The 24,353-nt window shown below is 46.3% G+C and overlaps 1 protein-coding gene across 1 annotated transcript in view; it reads right to left on the bottom strand.

The window, feature by feature from the left end:
• Positions 1-8,949: 8,949 nt before the first annotated feature.
• KLHL3 (kelch like family member 3) overlaps positions 8,950-24,353 on the bottom strand; it is a gene marked incomplete at its 3' end in the record, with an annotated part of 50,341 nt that continues 34,937 nt past the window's right edge. Inside the window, 9 exon segments of the mRNA XM_082006163.1 lie at positions 8,950-8,978; positions 9,235-9,378; positions 9,593-9,733; positions 13,200-13,328; positions 15,739-15,840; positions 16,679-16,876; positions 17,606-17,723; positions 20,267-20,416; positions 21,424-21,540. Coding sequence (XP_081862289.1) covers positions 8,950-8,978; positions 9,235-9,378; positions 9,593-9,733; positions 13,200-13,328; positions 15,739-15,840; positions 16,679-16,876; positions 17,606-17,723; positions 20,267-20,416; positions 21,424-21,540 — 1,128 coding nt within the window.

Raw genomic sequence — 24,353 nt, 5'->3', positions numbered from 1 at the left:
TCACATCACGGAATCACTAAGGTTGGAAAGGACCTTCAAGATCATCAAGTCCAACCATTAACCCAATGCCACCATGTTCCCTAAACCATGTCCTGAACCACCACATCCACTCATTTTTTGAACACTTCCAGAGATGGCGACTCCACCACCTCCCTGGGCAGCCTGTTCCAATGCTTGACCACCCTCTCAGTGAAGAAATTTGTCCTAATATCCAATCTAAACCTCCCCTGGCACAACTTGAGGCCATTTCCTCTCGTCCTATCACTAGTTACTTGGGAGAACAGACCAACATCCACCTCACTACAAGCTCCTGTCAGGTAGTTGTAGAGAGCGATGAGGTCTCCCCTCAGCCTCCTCTTCTCCAGACTGAACAACCCCAGTTCCCTCAGCCGCTCCTCATCAGACTTGTGCTCCAGACCCCTCACCAGCTTCGTTGCCCTTCTCTGGACACGCTCCAGCACCTCAACGTCCTTCTTGTAGTGAGTGGCCCAAAACTGAACACAGGATTCAAGGTGCAGCCTCACCATCATGCTGGATGACTCATTTCACAGTGATCGTTTGACCTTTTGCTTTTGGAATTTGTGCCAACCTGTATATTAATAAACATTGAGTGAACTAAGAAAATAAAAATAATGGTTTAACTTCTTGTTAGATAAGTCAAACTGTTCCTAATATCTCATATGCTTCCTAAAAGAAGCATATTTTACCTTCAAGATCTAGCTATTAAAAATAATATATATAACTAGTAACTGGACTGATTTTTGGGGCATCTTTAAGACATGCAGTCCACAAGTCCATTCACACTCTGGGCTCTTGTAAAGCCACAGGCCTTTTAATCCTCCTTTTGCTTTTGCTCTATCCATTGGGTTAAGGCTGGACCATGGCAGAGAGAGGCTAAGATATGGCCTGCAGCCTTTGTTCTTTGCAAAGCCTGATCTAAGGGTGATTTTAAGAACCGTGGAGGAGAAAACAAAGCAAGTGAGTCATGAACCACCGATCTCACAGGACCCTGTTAACCAACCGCTGTTTTGGCAGGATGTGGTCAGACTGGTGGATAAAGGGAGAAGAAGCACGGGGAGTCACAGCCAGAAAGTCATTTCCTAACATCAGGTTGGGTGGTAGAGATAGGTCCTAAAATCTTAGAAACCCATTTAGCATAAGAGCCCTCAGCCCTTTAAACCCTCAACTCTAGTCTGAAGTTTGAAAGTCAATTTAGACAAAATCTAATGCTCCTGGAATGATTTTATCATGTTCACCTTTCTAGGTAACCGCAAATTAAGTGTCCCAGGCTGTTTTCCATTAGTCCACAAATTAGCTACAACTTATCAACTGCATTTTTTCCACTAACTAAGGGAGGTCTGTTCTCAGTGCAGGTCTGTGCAGCTGCCTCGGGGATTTCTGGGCACTGGGTCAAAGCTCCAACGCTCTGCACATGATGTGTGCCCCGGGATGCAGCAGCAACACATTAAAGCACATGTGTTTACATACTTCATATATATTATTGCATTTAAAATTAAACCAATGACATGCATAATGATGGTTCATTAAATTTTCCTTAGATAAGAAATATTATGCAATTCTGAATTAAATTAGAGCTGTTTGGAAGACTGTAGCTGTATAAATTCAGTAGTTTCCGTGAGAGAAAATTCTGTAATGAAAAAAAACCCCAAACCACACACACACAAAAAAAAGAGTAATGTGGCAAGGGTTCCGGCCGAGGAGGGGCTGCATGCGATGTTCCCCAGTCATCAAGACCTGGACTGTAAGTTGGCTCAGGTGCCCGCAGCTCCAGCTGGAAGGGCGGCTCACTGAGCTCCCCCGGCACATAACCAAGGTGACTTTGCACACGCAGGAGCCTGCGGTGCCACTGGCACCAGAGCTGTGCGGTGTGTCGCAGTACTTACAGCAGGCAAAGTGCTCCAGGTAGGAAAGTTGCAGGGCGGTGGCTATGGGGCACCTGGAAGAGATTTGGTTGTGAGTAAAGCATAAAGTAAAACAGAACTTTCTGTCTGTGTGTGCCTGAGATCCGTGTGACTTTCCCTGCTCCTCTGGCAGAAGAACAGAGCCCAGTAATTTCTTTAGGTGGATTCAAGACAGCTGAGCTGTGTGGGACAAAATGCAGGGCAGAAAGAGATGCCCCTCCCCAGGGGAAAAAAGGGAAGAAGAAACCAGCGTATGTACCAGGTGATGCAATTAAAAATGTCTTATGAACCAGCGCAGCTTTTCTGATGTTGCCTGCACAGGTCTGGCAGCCGGGACTCACCAGCAGAAATTGCTTGTGCTTAAAAATCCTTAATAAATATCAAACAAAGTCTTAGGGTTCATTCCTGTCCTAACACAGCTCTGACTTCAAGCACATGATACTTCAGCATTTGTCTGGTGGGACGAACTCACCGTTGGGTGAGACGACATTGTAGAAAGAGCATAACGTAAAGAAGTATGAGAAGGATGTTAAAAAATAACATTTAAGCCTCTTACACTTTAGAGAAGAACAGACCCTTTGGGACAGGTGTTGTACCTGCTTTAAAGGGTCCCTTTAGAAGGTTTACTGATTGAAAAAAGGGATTCTAGCATTTCAAGACCTGTAATTTATGGAGCAATATGCTTAGCAGAGGCTGTGGAGGTTCGCACTGAAAGAAAGGGAAGGAGAAGGCTCATGATAATATAGTTTGCATATCAGGGCCAAATCAAATGCACTGAGCCAAATAAATCTCATTCAATTTGCTGAACAAGAACATTAATATTAATCACTCTGGCAAATTTCTTAGGACATTTCATGTCACTAAGAAGTTAAGTGATCCTGTGCTTGTTTATAGCACAGAATAACATTATATGAAGCAACATCGTTAGTCACTGAGCAACTGCGGGATGCTCTAGGAACCCGTGTCGTTCATGGCAGCGTTTCTGTAGTGGTCCTGTGCCCCTACAGGCTATTTTTTCACAGAAGCATCCAACAGATTTATTTTTTTTAATTGCAGTTATTCTTTGCCATCACAGCACCCTCAGCACAGCCAAAGAACAAGCCGCCAGCCAGAGGAGAAGCAATTTTGCCTTCTGAAGCCACCACATCCATGTCCCACCTCCAGGCCACATCATCATTGCTTGGAAAAAGGATGTGCAAACCTCCCACTACAGTTCCAGGCACAGGGATGCAGGGAATCCCACTTTGGCCATATTTATTCCTTTGGGTCTACCACTAAACAGGCACATCTTTTATCAGATGTTTGCAATTCCCATACCCTTCCCGAGATTCTGTTTCTGGACAACTCGTCTACCACATTACACAGTGTCGCTGCTGCAGGAGAGGCGTAGCTCATCCTGGGTTATTTCAAAATGCCTGTTACCCAGCAGCAAAAAGGGGACCTGTTTTTCTGAGCTTGGCGACAGCAACCCAGGCTGGGGCACACAGCCTGAGACACGCGTGGGTGCGAGGAGCCGGCCAGAGGAAAGCAGGAGTGGGCATCGCCTCCGAGAAGTTTAGGGAAGCAGCTCGCTTATTAGAGAGAGAATTCAGGGGGGAACATAGAAAGTGCCTTTCAACAGGCAAAAGCCTCGACGTCACCCCGTCTCACAACATCAGCAATGCTCCCTGGAAACATCCCTCCTGCAAGCCAGGAGCTGCGTGGTACCGGCAGAGGCGAGGTGGGACCTGAACTTTTTCAGCAAAAGCGCGGCTTTTGCTTTACCTCTTGAACTGTCCTCATCTCAAACCATGAGTTTCCTCACCTTTACCCTTCCGATTCTCTCCCCTGTCCCACCATGAAGGAGTGAGCGAGCGTGGGGCTTAGTCGCTAGCTGGGGCTAAACCACGACAGTTCGCGCACACAAGCAAAGCAAAACAGGGAATCCATTCCCCGCTCCCCACGGGCAGGCGGGGGTTCAGCCATCTCCAGGAGAGCAGGGCTCCATCACACGTAACGGTTCCTTGGGAAGACAGACGCCATCACTCCGAACGTCCCTCCACCCCTTCCTTCTTCTTCCTCCCAGCTTTACATGCTGGGCATGACGTCGTATGGTATGTAATATCCCTTTGCCCAGCCTGGGTCACTGTCCCGGCTCTGTCCCCTCCCAGCTCCCCGGGCACCCCCAGCCTGCTCGCTGGCAGCCCAGCACGAGGAGCTGGACTGTCCTTGGCTGCTCAGCAACAACCCAAAACATCAGCACGTTATCAACAGTTCCTCATCCCAAATCCAAAACAGCCTCACACTGGCCTCTGTGAAGAAAATTAACTCTACCCTGGCTGAAACCAGGACAGGGGAAAAAAAGCCATGCGGAATGATGAGATTGTTCCTCGCCGTCAGAAGCCAAGAAAATCAACACAGACCCAGAAGAATTTCATTAGTCCCGTTTTTATTCAAATTAAAGGATGGGGAACTACAACGTGATTTTCTTTCACAATATAAATATATTGGTGAAGAATGTTTCTTGAGTCGTTCATCGCACTGGACAAGACAGCTGTCAAGGGAACCACTTTGCAAAGTCCTTGGTCCTTTTCACACTCATGCAAAAAATCTTTAATTTAAAAAATGAGCTTAAACAGTCAACCAACTCATTACATTATACTGTAAGCTATTGAACCAGCAAAGTCTGTTTTACAAAAACAAAAAATTTCACACCCAGGTAAACAATTTCACAATCATCCATTACTCTTAGGGGTTTTTTAATACATAAAATATACAAATTAAAAATTCTCGATATTTGTCACTGTAGAAGAAAATAATTTATAAACCCATAAACAAAGATAATGGCAGAGGGAAAAAAGTGAATTAACTGTAATGTCTAACTCTCTCCCAAACACTGTAGCTTTGAGCAACAAATTGTGCTCATGTGAATGTGATTTGTGGGCATGATGTTAAGCCAAGGGGGCAACTGCTCTGATACTACATTTTATTAGTAACAAATCCCAAAGGTTAAAAACGAGCTGCATTTTTCCGTCGAACCATCATGTCAGCTTAATAAATAGGCATCACACGTTGCTGGGTATTGAGGATTTTGGTCTCCAAACACTGCAAATGAGAGAACTGTATTAAGCTTTCATGGTGGTGTCATGCAAACGCTGCCAAGTATGTTTATGGTAATTACAGTGCTGTACACATCTGTACAAAAGAAGTATTGGGATAAACTGAATGAACTGAAAATTGGTTTTAACCACCCTCAATTTATCTATTAGGCACAAATGGAAAAGATGGACTTGATTCAAACTTGGTTAAACAACAGATTGCTTGAGGCAAACCTTTCCTGCCTTATGTCCGCTTGCCCGTTTTGCAAACCCCGCAGCGTGCGCACCCACAGGCGACGCTGCCGGGCTTTGGGGTGCGCGTCCCCAGGGTGCTTTCTCCGCAAGAGCAAAGTCACCTTTGGGAAACCCAGGGCCAGAATCCCGCAGGGGATCAGCACGCGGTAACCCTCCAAAAGGAGCCGGCAACAGAAGAGGGCTGAGGAAAGCCTTCATATTCATAAAGGAAGGAAGTAGCCTGAGTTTGGTTTGTAAAGCTTTTACAAAACCTCCTGCAATAATTTCACGGCTTTTGGCAGCCTGGGGGGTTCGCACGCATTCCCTCTCGTGTGCGTGGCATCCTCCATCTTCGTGCAGCACCACGCTCACACAAGAGCCGAGAAGCAAAACTGCTGAGAGACAGCTTGTCCACCAAGCTGACTGGGAAGTGAGCACACGGCACGAGAAAATTAAATCAGAGTACTGAAATTGTTGTAAGTAACTAATAATCCAAGACCATACTAGTGACTGAGGTAACGGGTTTCAATTTATCTCATGATGTTGAGCCCAGTGCTGTCCTTCTAATGCCAGAATCAACATAAGAGCTATCCCAGATCTGAGTTACCACATTTAATTTCTTGTGCAGAAAACATACAGATCCACACCTACATCATGGCCAGCAAAAACTGCACTGGAGCGTAAGAATTAGATCCAGAATTTAACAGAAGTGTCATTGCAACCATAAAAAGCAATCAAAAAATTATTTAAAATTGTCTTATAAAAATATTTACAGTAAAATTTGTTAGCGCTAATGCTACGTTTTCAGTCCTAGAAAAAGGCAATCTTTAAAGGATCTGGCTCAGGTGCTCAGGATTAACAATACAAACATGAAACCACATGCCAAAGACAAACAAATTCAAAAAGCATTTCAAGGGAGGGGATACAGCTGGTTCGTCACGTGTTACGGTTGTTCATATTGCATAGCTGGAAAACGAGGTCACTTGACTTGCATAACACTGCAACGTTTGAGAAGGAAAGAAAGAAACGTGACATTCGCTATCGAGAAGAACTGGCAGCAGCCAGGATCAGCATCTCTCATCCCTGGCAAGGGCGAGTCCTAGCCCTGTCCAGCAAGCTGCAGGTCTCGGTCAGCCGTGGGCAGAAATGCCATTTTACAGTAGCAGAAAAACACCAAAACCTGTTTTCCTTATAAACAAGGAAGGTTTATAAAGACATGTATAACAGGGGAAAAAAAATACCCAGCTTGCAGGCATATCCACCTTTCACAACGTCTGACAAGCACGGCAAACTTCAAACTTGCATCTCTCTAGCACTAACTCCTAGCTTTTATCTCTAGCCCCCATAACCTCTTAGTCTCTGGGTAGTATTCGCCTTTGCTATGAGTGTGAGGAGGTTAGTTGGCAACTTCCCAACTATTGAGCTGTAACTGGGCTATATAGTAGCTATTTAGCTTTACATTCCTGATGTCTATACCAGACCTAATGAGGGAGATGCGCGCCCAAACGCTTGTCCACCTCATCCAGTCATCTCAGTCTAACAGGAGATGCTAACTCTGACCAAAAAGCTTTACCTGTCCCATTTTATCCTCTATTTCCACAGGCTGCGTGAAAGGGAAACACCTTTTGGGGCAGTGAATTAGAGTCAGTCCAAACCAGGGCATCATCTTGCTTATGTCACTGTAAAGATGCACCTCGGGACTCGGACCTGAAGGCAGCTGCCACCAGGGATACCGTAAAAGCTATTGAGGCTGGTAGGAATGTAAGCAACACCTCGTAAAAGAGCAGCACATCACACTACTATTTTGGCACAGTTCACTGCAGATGGTAGAACTCAAAGCAAGAGGTTTAAAGGGTATTGTAGAAAAGACTAATTTATTATGATTATTTTCAAGACCTCCGAGATGACGTACAATGGAAGAGTAGACATCAAGAATAATAGAATAATACTGCCATTTCTTTGGACAGTCTGCTTTTGTTTGTGAAATCAAGAACATCCAAAGAGGAGTGGGTGCTACCTAATGCCCTCATGAAGGTCAGCCCCCTCTGTGGGAGGGGATGCAGCAAAGGTAGGTGCTGTTTCCCCCACAGTGAACAGGCACCCATCTTACAAAGACCATATCAACTCCAACACTAAAAATCTACTTATTTACAGAAGTAACCCCCTCCTCTACAAAAGCTGGACAAGGGTGACGTAGCCCTAGATGCCTCTGAAGTAAATTTTTAAGGTGTTTTTTTTTTTCTGTAGGTCACATGGAGTCTTTTTGATGGCAGATCTATAGAGAAAAACCAGCAGAACGACAGTGGTAAGTGCTGGAGCTCGACAGTAACATGGGCAGATTTGGGCCCACAGGCCAGCTGCCCACTACAGAAAGCCTCAGCTGACCTACAGGGGGGAAAACAAAACACAAACAAAAAAGAAAAAAAAGGAGAGAAAGTGTTTTCTTTACCAGTTCCCTCTAGCTGGAGAGTCTTTTGGGAGTCTACCCCTGTATGCAGAAGCGTGCCAGAGCTCACAAGGACACAAAAAGGTATTTTGAAGTCAAACATCATCTTAAACAGAAAGCTTTAAGAATTTGGGATGTAAGCAAGACAGGTACATTGCAGCTGGATCTAGATTCTTCTGTTTTGAATAATCTTACGAATTCTTTGTACTAATAGAGAAACATCTTCAGTACAGGCAAGATTAAAATAGCAATTACAGTGACAGTGATTAGTTAATCTCCATACTCTGGAAGCATTAAAACACTGAAGGTATTTTATGTTGCTCATTAATCACTGCTTGGGTGACAGAGGGTTCTCGCTCTATGTAATGTCTCTACATCAATGGCACCACAAGGTATTTCGTCTAACATCTAAACGCTCTATGATGAAACAGCATCGAGATGCTGGACAGAGCTAGAACTGGGGCTTTCAGCACAGCTGAAATGCATGGGCGGGGAATACTTTCTATTCAAGCAACATTTGTTTCACAGGAGTAATAAACCCCATCGGAGCAGCACACGTTTTGTGGGGTTGCGAAGTTTTGTGTGGTTCAGGTGCTGAGACTTCAGCCCCAGGGAAGGCACTGCCCAGCAGGTCCCACCACGTACAGCAAACAGCATTCATGGCAAGTAGAAAAATCACATAGTATTTATTTCCACCATATGACAAGCATTTCAGGGATACATACAGTAGTCCAGTGGCATTTACAAATGTATGACTGAGACAGCGTCACACTCAAGCCAGAGCACCCTGTTCCAGTCCATTTCTGCCAACTACTTTTCTTGGTTGGTACTCAGAAGTTTTCACTGCCAGTAGTAAAATCCACCTTCCAGGCACAGTGAGTAAATAGTTCAACTGATAATGTACACGGAGCATCAGTAGTGAAGAAATCCAGAAATGTTCGTTTTTACTCACATGCCCAAACGTAGCAGTTTTGTTTCACACAAGAAATTCAGTGCCTGCAGTTCAAGCACAGTGTTTATCTCAGGACACTAGCCATTGAGAAGAACAGTTGATTGCACCACAGATAACAAGCAACACCTCGTGTCTAGCATGGAACATGTCGCTTTGCTATGCGATCCACTGCAGAGAAGGTGATGTTTCTAACGTATCACTTGTCATGCTAAGACGTTAACAGCGATGAGATGGGTCAAGTCAGAGGTCAGGCATCTTCCCAACACCACCTAGCTGGAGCCACTTTGCTTCTGCTCCTTGCATTGGCTTGATCCGGTGTCACAACGGCTTGTGAATCACAGCCACACCTGTTGTAAGGATGGACAGACAGACACAGTTATTATAGGAGCAGCTCCTGGGCTGCAATGTGGCTAAAATCATCCTGCAAAGCCAAAGAGCAGCAACAGGCTAGCAGAGAACGAGGTGTCTACTATTTCTATGAAACATTCCTCTACTGAAAGCTACGTAAAACATACAAAAATAAAAGATTAAAGCTTCCGTAGGCACAGCCCTCGAGTTTATAAATGACCCCAGCTCTTGCCAGCTCTCCCACTGACCATTTACCTGCATAACTCCTCCCTGTGCTCATGCTGGTTGGTAATAACGTCCACTTGTCCGTGATGGGGTTATAGTATTCCACCGATGCCAGATTACAGGAACCATCATCTCCTCCCACTACATAGAGGAGACCATTCACTGCACACACACCTCAAAGCAGAGCACAGATAGTTAGACATGAGCTAACTCATCCCCCACAACACATCGCCTGCCACATTCTAATTCATTCCCAAGCAGATACCTCATCTTCCATTTTTATCACTTTCTTACAATACTGATCACTTACATCACTAGCACATTAGTCACACTGAAAACCACACAGACAACTGCAACCAGCCATGACAGAAAGACTTATTGTGGTTACCTGCATTTCTTCTACACATATTCATGTCTGCTACTTGCTTCCAGGTGTTTGTTCCTGGATCGTAGACTTCCACACTCTTCCTTACTAAGGGACCGTCATGCCCCCCGGTAGCGTACAGCAGCCCGCTGAGAACACCAACACCTGCCAAACAGAGCACAGTGTTAGCCACACATATAGGGGAAAGGGTTGTATGTCCCTGGACCTTCTACTAGGTATTGCCTTGGCCTCTCCAAGGCATTTCCAAAATATGAGCCACATGTGCCTCAAGATCACCTGGGACATGATCAACTCTCCACCCAACCACCACGTGGCACTACAGCAGACCTGCACAGTAACACCTGGCGGATGTCCTGTCTTTCAGGGCTGTGCCCCTTCTCGGGTAGATCTTAGTCCATCTGAGATCAATAGTGGAGTCCCATGACATTCATCTGCTTTTATTCAATCTGTTAGACTGACTTGCTCTCTCTTCCCTTTGCCTCCCTGACTACTGCATCCCATCCCACTCCACCCCACCTCATTCTGCCCAATCTTTTCTGCCATGGGGCCCTTTGCTTTTAGCCTGATTCCCAGTTCCAGGAGCTTTATCTTTGATTTTCCTGCTGCCTTTGTGCCACATGATTTCATCACTTGCACACTCTTCCTCTTCTGAACAACTTACTGGCTCCAGTTCTTCAGGCTGCCACTGGGTTCCTCTCCCCCCGCTCCTGCCCCCAAACATGGCAGCAGCACTTGGCACAGACAAGGTGCCTCCAAGGCCACCTTCCCAGCCACTTTCGGAGGCCCCTGGCTCAATCTCTGGGAATGGCAGGGATCTGAAGGATGCTTCTGCCCAATATTAAGTAAAATAATTAATTAAAATGTTCACCAATCCGTGAGACTTAAAACTTCCAGCAACATATCTTCATGAATAGGTTCAAAGGCCTCTATTAAAATTAACAAGGCGGGATGTTAGTAAAACAGAAACATAGATCTGAATTGCATCATTTCAACCACGGGCATTAACCAGTAGGACGGCTCCCGTGCCCTGAAGATGGACTCGTGCTGAAGGTTGAGAGAAAGGCACAGAACTGGGAAGGTGTGCGCAGAGACGAGGGGGGTCTTGCCAGCGTAAAACCAACGGGTTTTCAAGTTGGCCCCTCTGCAAATGCCGTCCCTGTTTGCCATGTGCAGCACAGGGAAAGACAGCACAGGAGCAGCACTGCGATGGTGAGTCAAAGAGCAGGCACCATCTGGGCTTGGGAGCTCCTGTGCCACGGGAACATCTCCTGGTGGTGTGTCACATCCCAAAAATGCGATGTGTCACATTGCTCCGGGTCTTGCCATGGCAGGTGCCATGCTCCACCTGTGGGACAGCAGCAGGAGGCAGGGAGGGAAACCATCTGAGCATTATTGCTCCTCCCTCACTCAAAAATGGGCCAGCACCTAACTGAGACCAACTGATGGATTAAAACTCCAGCGGGCACACCACCGTTTGGGGGACAGGAACGCTGTCTCAGGTCTACCACCATCACACCCCTCTCCTCCAGATTTTCTTAAATTGCTACTGCTGGGTTTGGCTTTGACCAGCCATCTCTCACTGCACCAAGAGATGCTGAAATCCCAACATGACATTGGGATTCATGGCTCATCTCTGGAAAACGCTAGTAATTAAACTCTAACTGCCATAAATATCCACCGTACTGGGTGAAATTCTCAATCTGGCTGAGGCACTCCAGCATGCACCATCTAAGAAGAGCAGAACACGTCCCAGCATACGTCTTGGCCCCAGAGCTGGTGCCTCCCAGTTGGCTGAGGAAGAGGAACTCATTTAACTGGTGAAGAAAGCCTACCATGTCTGATCCCAGCAGCCTGGGTTTGCAGCACCTTAGCATTTGACTATATTCAGCTGTTAGCAAAAATTTTACACTTTAAAGAAATAATTTAATTACTAAGCTAAGTTAAGCAAGTAGTAGAGTAAAAGAGTCAGAAACACTCCGAAGCTTCTCCACCTAAAACTGCCTCCCTGTTCAGCACGACAGGGCACACACGGATGGGACGTCCCTGCCAGGAGGGGAAAGCCCAAACCCAGCACTGCCAGCACCCACACATCCAGACAGCCCCACGGCCTGGATTGGGGTCACCCTGGGGACTCGGGGACACCCATCCTCACCTCCACTAGATGTCAGCATCGGGACAGCAATGCCAGCAGCTCTCAACACGGTTTCATTTCTGGAGCTGTACCATAGGACCTGCTGCAGCACCACTGGTGCTGAGAGGCACTGGGCGGTCCCCCCTCCCGGTGCCTGCTGGAGGGGCATCTGGGTGACAACCAGAACTTGAGAAGCTCAGCTTTCAAGGTTGGGAACAGACAATTGCAAGGATATTTGGCAGGCAAGTAAGAGCATTCCTAATACTGGACTTGCCGTGTAGAGATGTACTTGCAAAGTAGCACTCAGAGCAGAGTGTTTTGAACAAAGAAAATTCACTAAAATCCATCTCAGTACAGAGACAAACTATTTTATTGTGTTTCAACATGCTGTCAACACCACGAGATACTCATTTTGTTCTCCTGTAAGGTCTCATTGGGCTAGGCTTAAGCATCAAGCAGATACTAAAAACCTCTTCGACGTAATTCAAACCAACAGTGTGTGACCCTATTTGCCTCACCTGGAGTTATGGAAAAGGTATTAGAATGAGGAAAGAAAGAGGGTGTGTAGAGAGAAAGCAGCCTCCCAGCTCCAAAGGAAATTCCCACCACAGCTTAACCTGCAGGGCCATTTCAGCCCCCACGCAAAGGGCAGCCTCCAGGCTCGGCTACCTCTGGGTAACTGCCACTTTGGCTGTTGTACGACGAGAACTGCACAGTCTGACAGCAGGCAGAAAAACAGTTTACACACTGAGCAATAGGACCAACATTGACACATTCCCTTTCATCTGAAGATGATTTTAAATGCAATACATAAGAGCTTTTATCCCTTTCAGAGAGGAACAGCCACAGAGAGGACAAGTGCCTACCTGGCCTAACATCACGTAGTAAGTTAAAAACCAAGACTAGAATATAAACCTTTTTTGACATGCCCTTTCCTCTAATCCTCCAGATCACCAACTCTTGCCAGCAAAAGGTACACTAAAGACTAGCTTAGCAGGGGCAATCTGAGATGGATTTTGTTACCTTGACTTGGTTTGCACATCACCCAGTGCAGATGTGCTTTGTGCTGCAAAGCACCCACCGGATGCTTGCAGAGAAGACCCAAAAGGAAAATCCACCTGACAGCCCCCAAAGGATAGGAGAGAAGGAGGCGCAGCCTGGCCCTCCAGTCCCTGGCTGAGCCTGCAGCTGGCAATTTGGGAAGATAACTCCTTGCTTACAAGCGAGATGCATCTGCTAGCGAGGCTACTTAGAAACATTGAACATTATTTCTTTAATCCAGAAATTAATTTTAATTTCGCAGATTTTAATGAAGTCAGGAGAGCTGCTGAGAGCTTCCAAGCAATTATGGTTTCTCCCTTCATGGGAAGGAGGCTGCACTTGCCAGCCCAGCAATGCCAAAACACATTTTTCCTTCCCTTTCGTAAGCAGAGAACCCAGTGATCATCCGCTCTTCAGAACACATCTCGGAGCCAGTACCTGCACCGCTGCGTCGAGTGCTCATGTCGGCTACGTAGGTCCATTCATTCGTGGCTGGGTTATACTGCTCAACAGTACTAAGGCACTGACGGGACGCTCCATCGTAACCCCCCACGGCATAGAGCTTACCTGGAAGAGACATACACTGGCATTGGCATTATGGCTACGACTGATTTATGTTACCATCACGCCTGATGGCCCCAGGTGAGGACAGATCCTGAATGAGGGAGTCCCTGGGAGATGTGCCTAAACCTGCTGGGATGTCTGGGGAAAATCCTACTGAAAGGACCTGAAGTAAACTCACGGACAGGTGGGATTGTTTTTAAAGCTGTTAAAGCTGTCAACTAAGACAAGGAAATAACACAACATGACAGCTTAATTAGAAGCCAAAAGCCCAGAGGGTTTTCCAAATGACTTGTTGGCCCAGAAGAAGAGGTAACATCAAAGCATGTTCTGCTGATCCAGCGTTTCCTCCTGTTCAGGTGCCACAAAGCAAAGTGTTATGTCAAAGGTCGATACTGCACATTAATTACAATATCACATGAGCAATAAATATGCAATAGCCTCTTATGTTAATATAATACCTGCATGGGAACCTAAACCTGAATTTGAAGAACCTGGGCCAAATCAAAACCAACCAATGCTGCTAGCACAGTTGGGGCCAGCCTGCTCACTCATGCCAGGTGATCACAACACAGAAGATACCACAGGAGACCCTCACAGCATGGTATATCTGTCCCTCCCTACCTCAATTCAATGAAAAGCTGGACAACACACTTGTAGTGAGACTGGAAAAACACGGTCAGATGGCACAGGACTACACCATACGATGAAATAAGGCTGATGCTCTACCACGTCCTCTGTTCACAGACCTGACTGACAATCTCTCCCTATCTCCCTGTATCGTCTATCAGCTCGTTTTGCATTTAGGTAGTAAACTCTGGGCAGAGAGGGTTTCTTTAGGTGGTCTAGTAAAGAAACACAACACAAAGGTGTTCTGGTTCTGGACCCGGCCTCCCAGACACTGCAATAAACAACCATGAATAAAGTTCAACAAATATATAGGAAAATTCTAACCCAAACTTTTGTACAAAACCCATTAATAAGACCAATTTTCAGTCCATAACAGCAAAGCCTGGCCACAAATGATCTATGCAACTCTTTATCACATGAGACTGCGACCAGCAGTTATCATCTATGCTCTTACACTTTTCCATCCTCCTGTTTCCTTGATGTTTGCAAGGCTCAAAGAACAGGCCAGCTCTTTTCTTTCTCATGGTCCTGCCTCCGACCCCTGCTCTCCCTTAGCTCCACTCATACCTTCCTCAGGCTGTGATCATTCGGAGAGCTTTGCAGGGATCAGGTTTACGACTGTGCTCCTTCTGCATCTTCCTGTCTCTATAAACATTTCAAACTCTTTTTTGTGCTGTTGTTTCAACCTGCCTGGTGTCAGTCAATGAATCAAGGCAAGAGTGCCAGACAGAGCGAGACTAGGTCCCTGGCTGGCATCAATTATTAGATATTTTCAGTAGCCACAGACATCAGGTCAATCTTCATCACGTTCAGATGGACGTTGTGGATTAACTGCAGGCTGCAGCTTGTTTCCTACACCAATGTGATGAGCTTTTCTTCCCCATCACATGCCCTCATTTTTTTTTTTATCATGGACTCCAACACGTGCAATACTTATTTGCACTTTCAAACAAAGCAAAGGAAAAGGATTTCGTGTCTCCAGTAGAAAATCTGTCCATAGAAATTCAACTCTTGGGTACGTACTTAATATTTGTTCCACATTCAAATGACTGACCCACTTTAGCAAATCCCACTGATGACCAGCAGCCCAGCACTTCACAAGCAGGGGCCAATTTTGAAGGAGATGCTTCCTAAATATACAAATTTAGCAGAACCACCACTATTTATTCTGACTTTATCTCCCTCCCTCTTCTCACACGACCCTCCACCCACCTCACCTGCCTCGCTCCCGAGCTGCCGCCGCACCAGCGTTGGCTATTGTCAGTCCTGCTCATTTACGAACCAGAGCAAAGCGTGCTGTGCGTGATGGCAAGCCTGATATCAATAAACACAGGTTCTGGTATTCCTGCCAAACTACCAGCCTGGGGCCGTGGGATGAACTCTGCTCCTGTTTTTGTCGCTGAGCAGATTTTCTGTGATGGATACTCCGTCCAGGCAGTGTCTGCTGATAACAACAGCATGCACTGCACAATATCGTTTGCTTTCACTGGCCAGAGGCAGCTCAGGAAGAGTAAGGATTCAAAGGCATCTGCACACACCTAATGGTGTTCACAGGAGGCATGGGCTGGTCTGATATGGGTCTCGGAAAGCTACACATGATTTTTCACTAAGATAAAGAGGAGAATGGAAAAAGCTGCAGTGATTATGTCATATAAAATACATCTTTACCAACTAAAGATAGTCTAGAGAACAGTTCCTGCAGTTCCCTCCTATTGCACTTAACCGTTCAGGCTTCTGTTGGACACAGTAACATTTGCTTGATGGAAATGGATGCTGATTTTCTTACCCTCCACAACTCCAACTCCAACACTGCTTCTTCTTGTGTTCATGGGAGCCACAAAAAACCACTCATTGGTTTTATAGCTATAGGCCTCAACTGATGCCAGACCTAGTTAAAAAGGGGATACACAGGTTTTCTAATTAAAAAAAAAGAGAAGAAAAAAAGATTGGTGTTGCACTTTCATCTGCCTTCCACCTCCTCCCAAGCCCGTAATTCCCCCCACACTCCTGCAACCCAGTTTTCTAGTCCTTTGCCTTTCAGACTGGGAACAGCATCTCAACGCCACCTCTCCAGCAGCTGGAAAAATTGCTGCCCCACGGCCTCTGCCCTGGGATTGCTGCCCCTCCGATGTGCTGGGGACACCGAGGAGGAGCAGAGTCCAAATTCCAAGCCCAAAAGTTTCACATCTTTTCAAGCATTACAGAATGTCCATGCAAAGGTTTAAAAGTTCCCCCAAACCTCATTACATTGTACTCATCACCAGCTGAAATAGTGAGTTTAGGGCTTAATCAAGTGGCAAAGATGTACAGCAGAGGCAGAGGTGTGAATATAAACACGCAGTTATGCCAAGATAAATCCCAGACACTCATACACCATAAGATGCCTTACTGGCATTTTATTCATGTTGCTATGCAAAATTTAACCAAAATCAAGAAAAATCCCTTTTCAGTTCAGAATAAGCATATTCATACAGAGAACGAGACTGAAAGAACTGTATCACTAAAGAAAAAAAACGAGAGTGAGATACTCTGCAATTACTGATGGCTCCGAACTGACCATGCATGTGGTTAGTTAAAACGTGCACTAAACCCAATCTCTGGCTCTTTCTCTACAACATCATAGAGGAAGGGTGCAAGAACCTCACTAAAGCTCTGCAGTTTTGCGGGGGTCTCTGAAAACATTTTTTTCAGGTCAGGCACTGCCTGGTTTTCGCTCAGTCACCTACCAGTGCTGCCATCAAAGCCGCCCACTGCGTACAGGAGATCATTGAGCACAGCTGCGCCTAAAGTGCTTCTCCTTTCCTGCATGCTGGCGATGGACGTCCACTGGTCCTTCACGCCATCGTACACATCAACCGTCCGTACCCTTAAAGATCCATTAAAGCCCCCGACAGCATAAACATTGCCAGCCATAAATACCACACCTGATAAAAGAGGAGAGAGGTTTTACAGAGGTTTTACAAACAGCTTGGGAAGGGAGTATCATCAGGTGTGTAAGACAGCAGGGAAGAGCAGAACATGGGCAAGACTTTGACATTTTCTGCAGGTTAAGAGGATTGGAGCCAAGTATGATAAAACATACATGTTGTATGGAAGATGAAATGCACATAAATACAGAGCAACATAAGGCACAGATGGATTTCACACCTGAATGAGTAATTTTCTGAGCCAGAGAGGACACCAAATGGTGATCCACATTCACAACCCTCTCAGATGTCTTCAGAGGAACACTCCCAACTTACAGATCTGCTCTCCATCACCCACCCCTCAGCACTGACAGGGACTGACTCAGCTCCTTTGATTTTCACTAGGAAACCAGCAAGGAAAACTGGATCCCTGTGGGCTGCCAGGCCAGCAGGATGGGAGCACGAGGCGGGGAAAAACACTGATGGAGGAGCAGCCAGAAGAGAGAGGTGATGAAGGGGAGACGGTGGCTATGGAGGGCAGAAAGGCAGGAGCAACATCTCTGAAGAGCAGGGCATCCACCCGAATGAGAAGGATTCATGTGCATAGGGAAAGAGGAGGAAGGAACAGCAAAAAGAAAGAGCTGCTTGAGGCCAGGGGAAGGCTGAAGGAGATCCCAAGGACACCCATCCAGCCTTGAAGAGCTGCACTGGGAAAACAAAAAGGGTTAAAGCAAGTGTTCCCATTACCTGCTCTGCATCTCCGGGAGGGAAGCTCAGCAACCTGATCCCACCGCTCCTCCTCAAAATCATAGCACTCCACACTGCGAATGGCTTTGGGCGCTTGCCCACCCACCACGATCATTACCTGGAGAGGCAAGATGAAAGCTAGAAAACCTCAGACATTAGCCCAGGCAGCTACTCTCTGCGAAGAAACCATCATCACAGCCTGGTCAGGGGCAGCTGCCAAAAACATGCTGCAGCCTCACTAAAAGCCTCTGCGGGGTGGGGGGGAGTTATCTCCAATTTAACGCACGCTAAAGATGGCAGCACCGTTCACCGTTTCTGAGGTGGGCAACTTGCCCTATTTCCCCTTGAAACACAAAACCGCTTTGCACCACGGCAAGACTCACTGCAGAAGTATTTTTTTAAGTGAAGAAGATCTCTCTGGCTTCCAGAGCCAGCCCACTGTTTAGTCATTATCTTCATAGTGGTGCTAAAAATAATCGATGCCACTAAGCAAATAAAACCTGACAGCTGTATTGCCACCTGCGGGGAAGACGACACTTGGGGAAATCACTGGGACTATTAAAACCCAGGGTGCTGGGCGGCCGAAGGAAATGATTTGTCAGCTTCAGTAAGGCTTTTGGCTGCAACTTGTATTGATGCAAATCCAGTAATTAAATCCTAAATTCCTTACAGACAGGGAAGATCTATGTGAAGGTGACCGAGGGCAATCTCAGGAGCACAAGAACCACTCTGCCGGATCAGGCTAAAGGTCCATCCAGCCCCAGGCTCCATTCCCAGCAATGGCAAACAGTGGACACTGGTGAAAAAGTGAGAAGACCTGGACTGCGTTCAGTGTGGTCCTTCCCAAATCTGCGCTGACTGCCACCAGAAGGCAAGCTCCTCACGGACTCACTGACTTGCCCAGGGGCTGTGGTTCGACGCACCTGCAGCTCAGCACTCGAGTGTCCACAGGAAGCGTCCAAACCACCTGCACCTACAAACAGCTCGACCTGCACTTTGTTCTGAACACGTTTCCTTCGACCCTCCACAGCTATCAAGAGGGAGGATTTGCTCCCCTTATCACAACAAATGACTACCCAAGACAACCTGATTTTTACAAGGCCAAGGAGCTAGAAGCAAGATAACGGGGCTTCAAATATAGTCAAAGAGTAGATGATAAACTGGCTTTAGCCTCTGCAAGGCAGCTGTGAGTAGCTGAGGTGATAAGATCATCACTCAAGGTCACTAGGGTAATAAGCTCAACTCTAATCACGGTTGCTTTAAAAGTACAGAGCTAGACAGCAATTTCAAGAATTTGAAGAGTATGAAAATAGTGGACTGTTTGATCTACAAAAATGAGACCGTGACATTAGAAAGCAAACAGTCTAAATTAGGAGCCTGACTACTGTTGTGTAACAGTCTTCCATGGAGAGCCACAGAGCTTCACATGATTACAGAATTAAGAGATTTCACAGCAGATGGTAATCCCTCATCAGCGGGACCAACAGGCCAGATGAAAGTTTCTCAGTAACAGGATTGCTGGAAGATCATCACCTTCTCCTCTTTCTTTAGAGTTAAAAGGAAAGGAGGAGAGACCTGCAGAAGATCTGGCTTTGTACTCCTAGGTCATGGTATAAAAGATGTTGAGAACCACTGAACTTGCTGGTTCACTGTTCGTTTTATCCTTAACTACTTTAGCCCTTGAACAAGGGTCACATCAGCCCTCCATGATACCCCCAAAGCTCTGTTCTACCAACTTCATCTCAGCACCAGCAGGCAGAAAGGACACAACACGCCCACACACTCTGCAGAACCACAGTTTCTTAACGGACAGTTCAACATCTAAACATCTGAATAGTCCCTCATAGCACAGATCTCATATACCATCCCACAAAAGAAGCTCCCTATGACTTGTGCTTAGAAAAATAATACACTGTGGTTTTGATGTCTTACAAGCTCCAAAACGCTTATTAATAACTTCAGCGACAGGCTGTTGAGAGACATTGTGCCAAACTGCGTTTATCTCTGGGGCATAGGGAAAATCATTTCTGTTGTCATCTTTTTTTCACTAATAAAGTGGTGGCCAGAGCATCACATGCCTGCAGGCTAAATGCAGGGAGTAACAAGGATTATTTATTCAGTAGCTGCTTTCAGTCTATTGAAATCTACTTCAGACTTCCTGCCCACGGGTCTGGATGCTGTTGTTTCCTCCTTTACTGGCTTCCGATTACGGATACGGGAAAAGGAAAGACACCTACTGTGACCCTCCTCAGCAGGGCTCCACCACAGTGCTACAAGCCAGCAGAAACCTCAGCCAACCCTCCGAGCACTACAGGCAGCTGCCTGCAGCCGCTGCCGCTCCATGGGTCAGCGACTCTCAAGCCGCAGCTCCAGGAATAACAGCCGTTCACAAAACCACTTGTGGCTGCCAAAATGTTTGCAGAGCCTTGCCCCTGGGAGCAGCGATATTGCTTCTCCTAAGGGTTTATCGAAGTTTATCCAACTCAATTACATATCCTTGGTGGGTACAGGCAATACCAGAAGAGGGAGTAAAACACTTCAAAGGACGATCATGGAGTTAGTGAGTAGTAATGCGGCAAGTACACAAGCTCCTTTCAAAGACAGAAAATGCCACCACAGTAATATGGTGTGAGGTGACACGAAGCGACAAACTCTGCTTACCTTTGGCAGGCTGACGGGAGTCCTCGGCTTTGTTCTGGGATTCTTTATCAGTTGCCTTTGATCCAGAGGAAGCAAATGATATTTCATGGCCTCGATAAGGAAGTCTTTACAGGTGTTGTTATTCTTGATTAAAGCTTCTTCTTCAACTGTCTGAGAACATGCACACACATGAAAGATCAGTTAAACTGAAGTACTTGGTGGCACAGGTCACAAACACATGAAACCTGGAATTTCTCTTCCAAAGTACCAACATAAAAGAAATGCATGACAGACACAGACTTCTAGCTCTTCCCAAAGAAACACATGCAGTAACATCCAAGCTCCTCAATTTTCTTCCAGTATCACCCAGGAGTAGCAGTGCTCCTGCTATTTTACTACCCTCTGCCAGACACTTAATATCTTAGCAGAGGAAGATTCACCAGGATTCTCGGTACAAAACAAGTAGTTTCTTTTATCTCGGTCAGAATTTTTAAGAAGAGGCAGTATCTTTTATTCAATCTGAAGATATAGGTGAGGAAAAAAAAAATACATGGTGGCTTCATCTTGTGAATATCAATTTTATTTTAATTGTATTGATTTTTTTAGACACATGATAAAAGCACAGCAGTCAAAAAGCCCATATGCCAACTTCTTCCTTTGGAGATTCTCAGATCATAATCCAGGCCCAGGTCCCAGGCATTAACTTGTTGAGAACAATCTCTAAATCAGACTAAGTCAGAGAGCATCTCACCGGCCAGTCACACAGACCTACCTCTACGTGCAGAACGCATCTTAAACCAAAATTATCACAAATGAAGTGATTTCACTGAGCTAAATTTACCTGCGCACTAGGGGAAAAAACAGCACAAGCTTGTAACACCAATACCTGGGTATTTTCAGGGTGAAAAGTCCCAAGATATTAACTTCTAAATGCTTCCACCAAGAGGGGTAGGAGCTCCGCTCTCATCACTGCCTGGCAGAGCACAGGTCACATTTACAAGAAGGTTTCTGTGCACACACATTGATTTCAGAGTCCACCCAGTTTTTCCTTTTATTTCTCTGTTTACAGACTCAGTGACATGCCAAATAACCCATCTCAGACACAAACAGCCAAGCCATTGATTAAGGAGCTTCCAGCAGCTTAAGTGCAAGTATTAATTACTTATTTGCAGACTAACCTGTACAAGATAATCTCTGGGCAGAAGGGGTAGACGAACATGCTCCATCAGTTTAGCCATGTGCTCTAAGCGAGATTCCTTCTCATAATTTATCCAAGAAATAACCGCTTCAAAGACCTATACAGATAAAGTACAATTAAACGGAGAAGAGAGAGCAGGCTTGCACAGTCACCTACCCAAAACCAAGAGCATTGTGACTTTACAGTGTCGAAGGAAGGAGGTGCAAGGTCTCTACCAGACAGATGAAAAAGCCGTGACTATGCACGGAGCACGAGGACCTCAGCAGCAAAGACCATGCATACTAGTAAGCAACTTCACATCTAGATGTGCTGTATCACCCCCAAAGCTAAGCGTGTGTCCAGGACAATCATATACCTCTTGGACATTACCGCTGGAAGGCAGCCAGGAAACTTAATTAGCTTGCTGACATTTGCACTGGACATTATTCATTAAATCAGCTGCAACAATTACTCCTGATAACAGAGGTTTCCCCTCCCGACGGAGCCTGGCCACACAGCCAGCCACTGTGCTCACCATCATATTTAACCACTGCACCAGTTCCTCCCCCTGCCAAGAACCAAGAATTCTTCAGGATAAGTTCACCACACGCGCAGGAAAACCCGCGCCTACAGCGCGGAGCCTCTGCGCTGCGTGCGTTTCACTGCTGAAAACACACGGATACTCCAGCCGGGAAACAAGGGCACGCCGGACTTCTGGTCTGAACCAAAATCTAGTTTTACACCCAGATCTAACCGGTTCAGATAAGCATCCAAACCTTGGCTCCGTGACGAACTGCTCACAAAAACAAGCCCGTGCAGCAGGAGCCGCGCAGAGCCCTGCGCGATGAACAGACGCGGGCAGAAGCGTCCTACATGGGCTCCGGCATGAATATGCATGTGCTTATATAACTGAGCGCCTCACTCCTCCCAGAAGAAAGGCCTAAAAATGTCACCGAGGGAGGGAAAGGCTTCCTGAAACACCCAGCATGGCAAGGAGAGGGGCCGGTGTGGTCCCAGATGCTGCACAGCAGGATCTGGATCCTTGCAGTGGAGTTTCCCCACAGAGTCAGAATTAAATCCTGACCCTTAAACTCACATCTAGAGGCAAAATTCCCCAAGTGCTCCCACTGCCCGGTTACTCACGGGGGGCTGAGCACAGCCATCTCCTGCGGACCCCGGCCGTTCCATGCTTCCCTCGAAAAGCACCGCTGGCCCTTTGTCCCAACACGCTCGGGATGTGCCCTTGGTTTCAACTTCCCTCCAGGGTCACCAAATGGTCAGGCCAATTTGCACAGAAATTTTCTTCTTTCTTTCCATCCCTCTCATCACTCCCCAAGAAACCATTTTGTTTGGTCCAAGGTCACTAATTTGACAAAATTAACCAGAACTGAGGGCACCATCTCTCGGTCCCCAATTGTTCCTGGCAAATGTATTTGCAGGAGGTGCCGGCAGACACATCCTCCCACAAAGGAGCAGCAGAGCGGAAAGAGGTTTCCTCCTCTTAGGCTAAACTATGTATTTTTAAAAAGCAGTAAAGCACCAGCCTCATTTCCTATGCCAACAAACGCTTTTGCTGAATTATTTGGAATTCAGGACGCTGCGATGAGGATTTAAGCAACGCAACGGGGAGCCATGCAATCAAACCCCAGCAAACGCAGAGGAAAATAAGTACTGCAGAACCTGTAAGTATTTTTAAAAAGAAAATAAACAAACAAACAATTTCACTTTGGCTACAAGGCCTTCAAAGTAGAAACTAGGTTGTTGTGAGATTTTTAATTGCAAATTAGTGTGGAAGGAGCATAAAGCCAATGTTTAGCCAAACATGCTTTTCATTAACCTCTTCTGCATAAATGCTGAGCTAGCTACAGAACAGGTCACAGGACTGGGACCATGCATGATGACACTGAACAAGTCTTAAAGGAAGGTAAAGCAAACGTGCTTCCTCGGTGCTGCAGACTGCTCCTGAGGTAGGCATAGCATCAGTGAATGTCACCCTGCTGCGCCTACTCTAAAAATAACAGAATTTAAAAAAAAAAAAAAAAAAAAAAATCAAGATTCTGGCACCTTCCGTTGGCTCTGATTCCTAATTTTATGAGAAGGGGGTGGGGGGGAAGGGAATAGACAGCAATATCTCTATTTAAAGGCCACATCTGTTTCCACTACTGCCATGCCTTCCCTCCACACGCTGTGCCCGCTGCGGACCCCCAGCAGCTGCTGCCGCTCCCCCAGGAGAGGGGTTCTTCCAGCCACGCCAGACCCGCTGCCGGGGTGTGATGAGACGAAGCACTTACCCACACAGCTTTATTTAGAGCAGAGGCACGGGCTGAGTTAGCAGCTGGCACCGGCCTGGCTGTAGGAGCTTGGGAGAAGCAGATTTCCCACTCCGTGGAGTAGAAGGGTAAAAGCCTGGAATATCCCCTTTGTGCATACTACCTAAGCAAAGAGCAAGCCCAGATGTTTTCCCAGTCCCTTCAGCCAAAAATCCAGTTGTTAGACACTCCCAGGAGTGAGGACCAAACTGTGCATCAGCTTCTACTGCATGTTAGAGGCATGAGACGATGAGTCGATTACCGGGCTCTGTGCAAAATCCCCAATCCAAAAATCCCAACCCGCTTAAACATTTCTTTTGTCACTATTCTGAGGTGGCAGGAGCCCTCTCTCAAGGGCTGGAAGCCCCTCCATTTCACTCATCATTAGTAAATATGAATAAACATAATTTTTTATGGTTTTTCCTTGCTTGCGTACACTGTTATAATTAAAGAGCCGATTAGGTCAGGTACAGAAAGCATTGATAAAACAGCCTCCGAAGTACTCAGCTATAGCAAAAAGTGCAGGCAGGGACCAAAATAAAGCTTTGCCCTAGGCCAAAAGGGCCTGCGCAACTGCAGAGGCTGGCAAAAGCAAGGGGGAGAGGGAGAGAAAGGAGGATAA

The sequence above is a fragment of the Phaethon aethereus genome (assembly GCF_964289735.1).
Source record: "Phaethon aethereus genome assembly, chromosome: 14".
Taxonomy (NCBI): Eukaryota; Metazoa; Chordata; class Aves; order Phaethontiformes; family Phaethontidae; genus Phaethon; species Phaethon aethereus.
The sequence above is the reverse complement of the archived record's forward strand: the minus strand, read 5'-3'. Positions and strand labels throughout refer to the sequence as shown.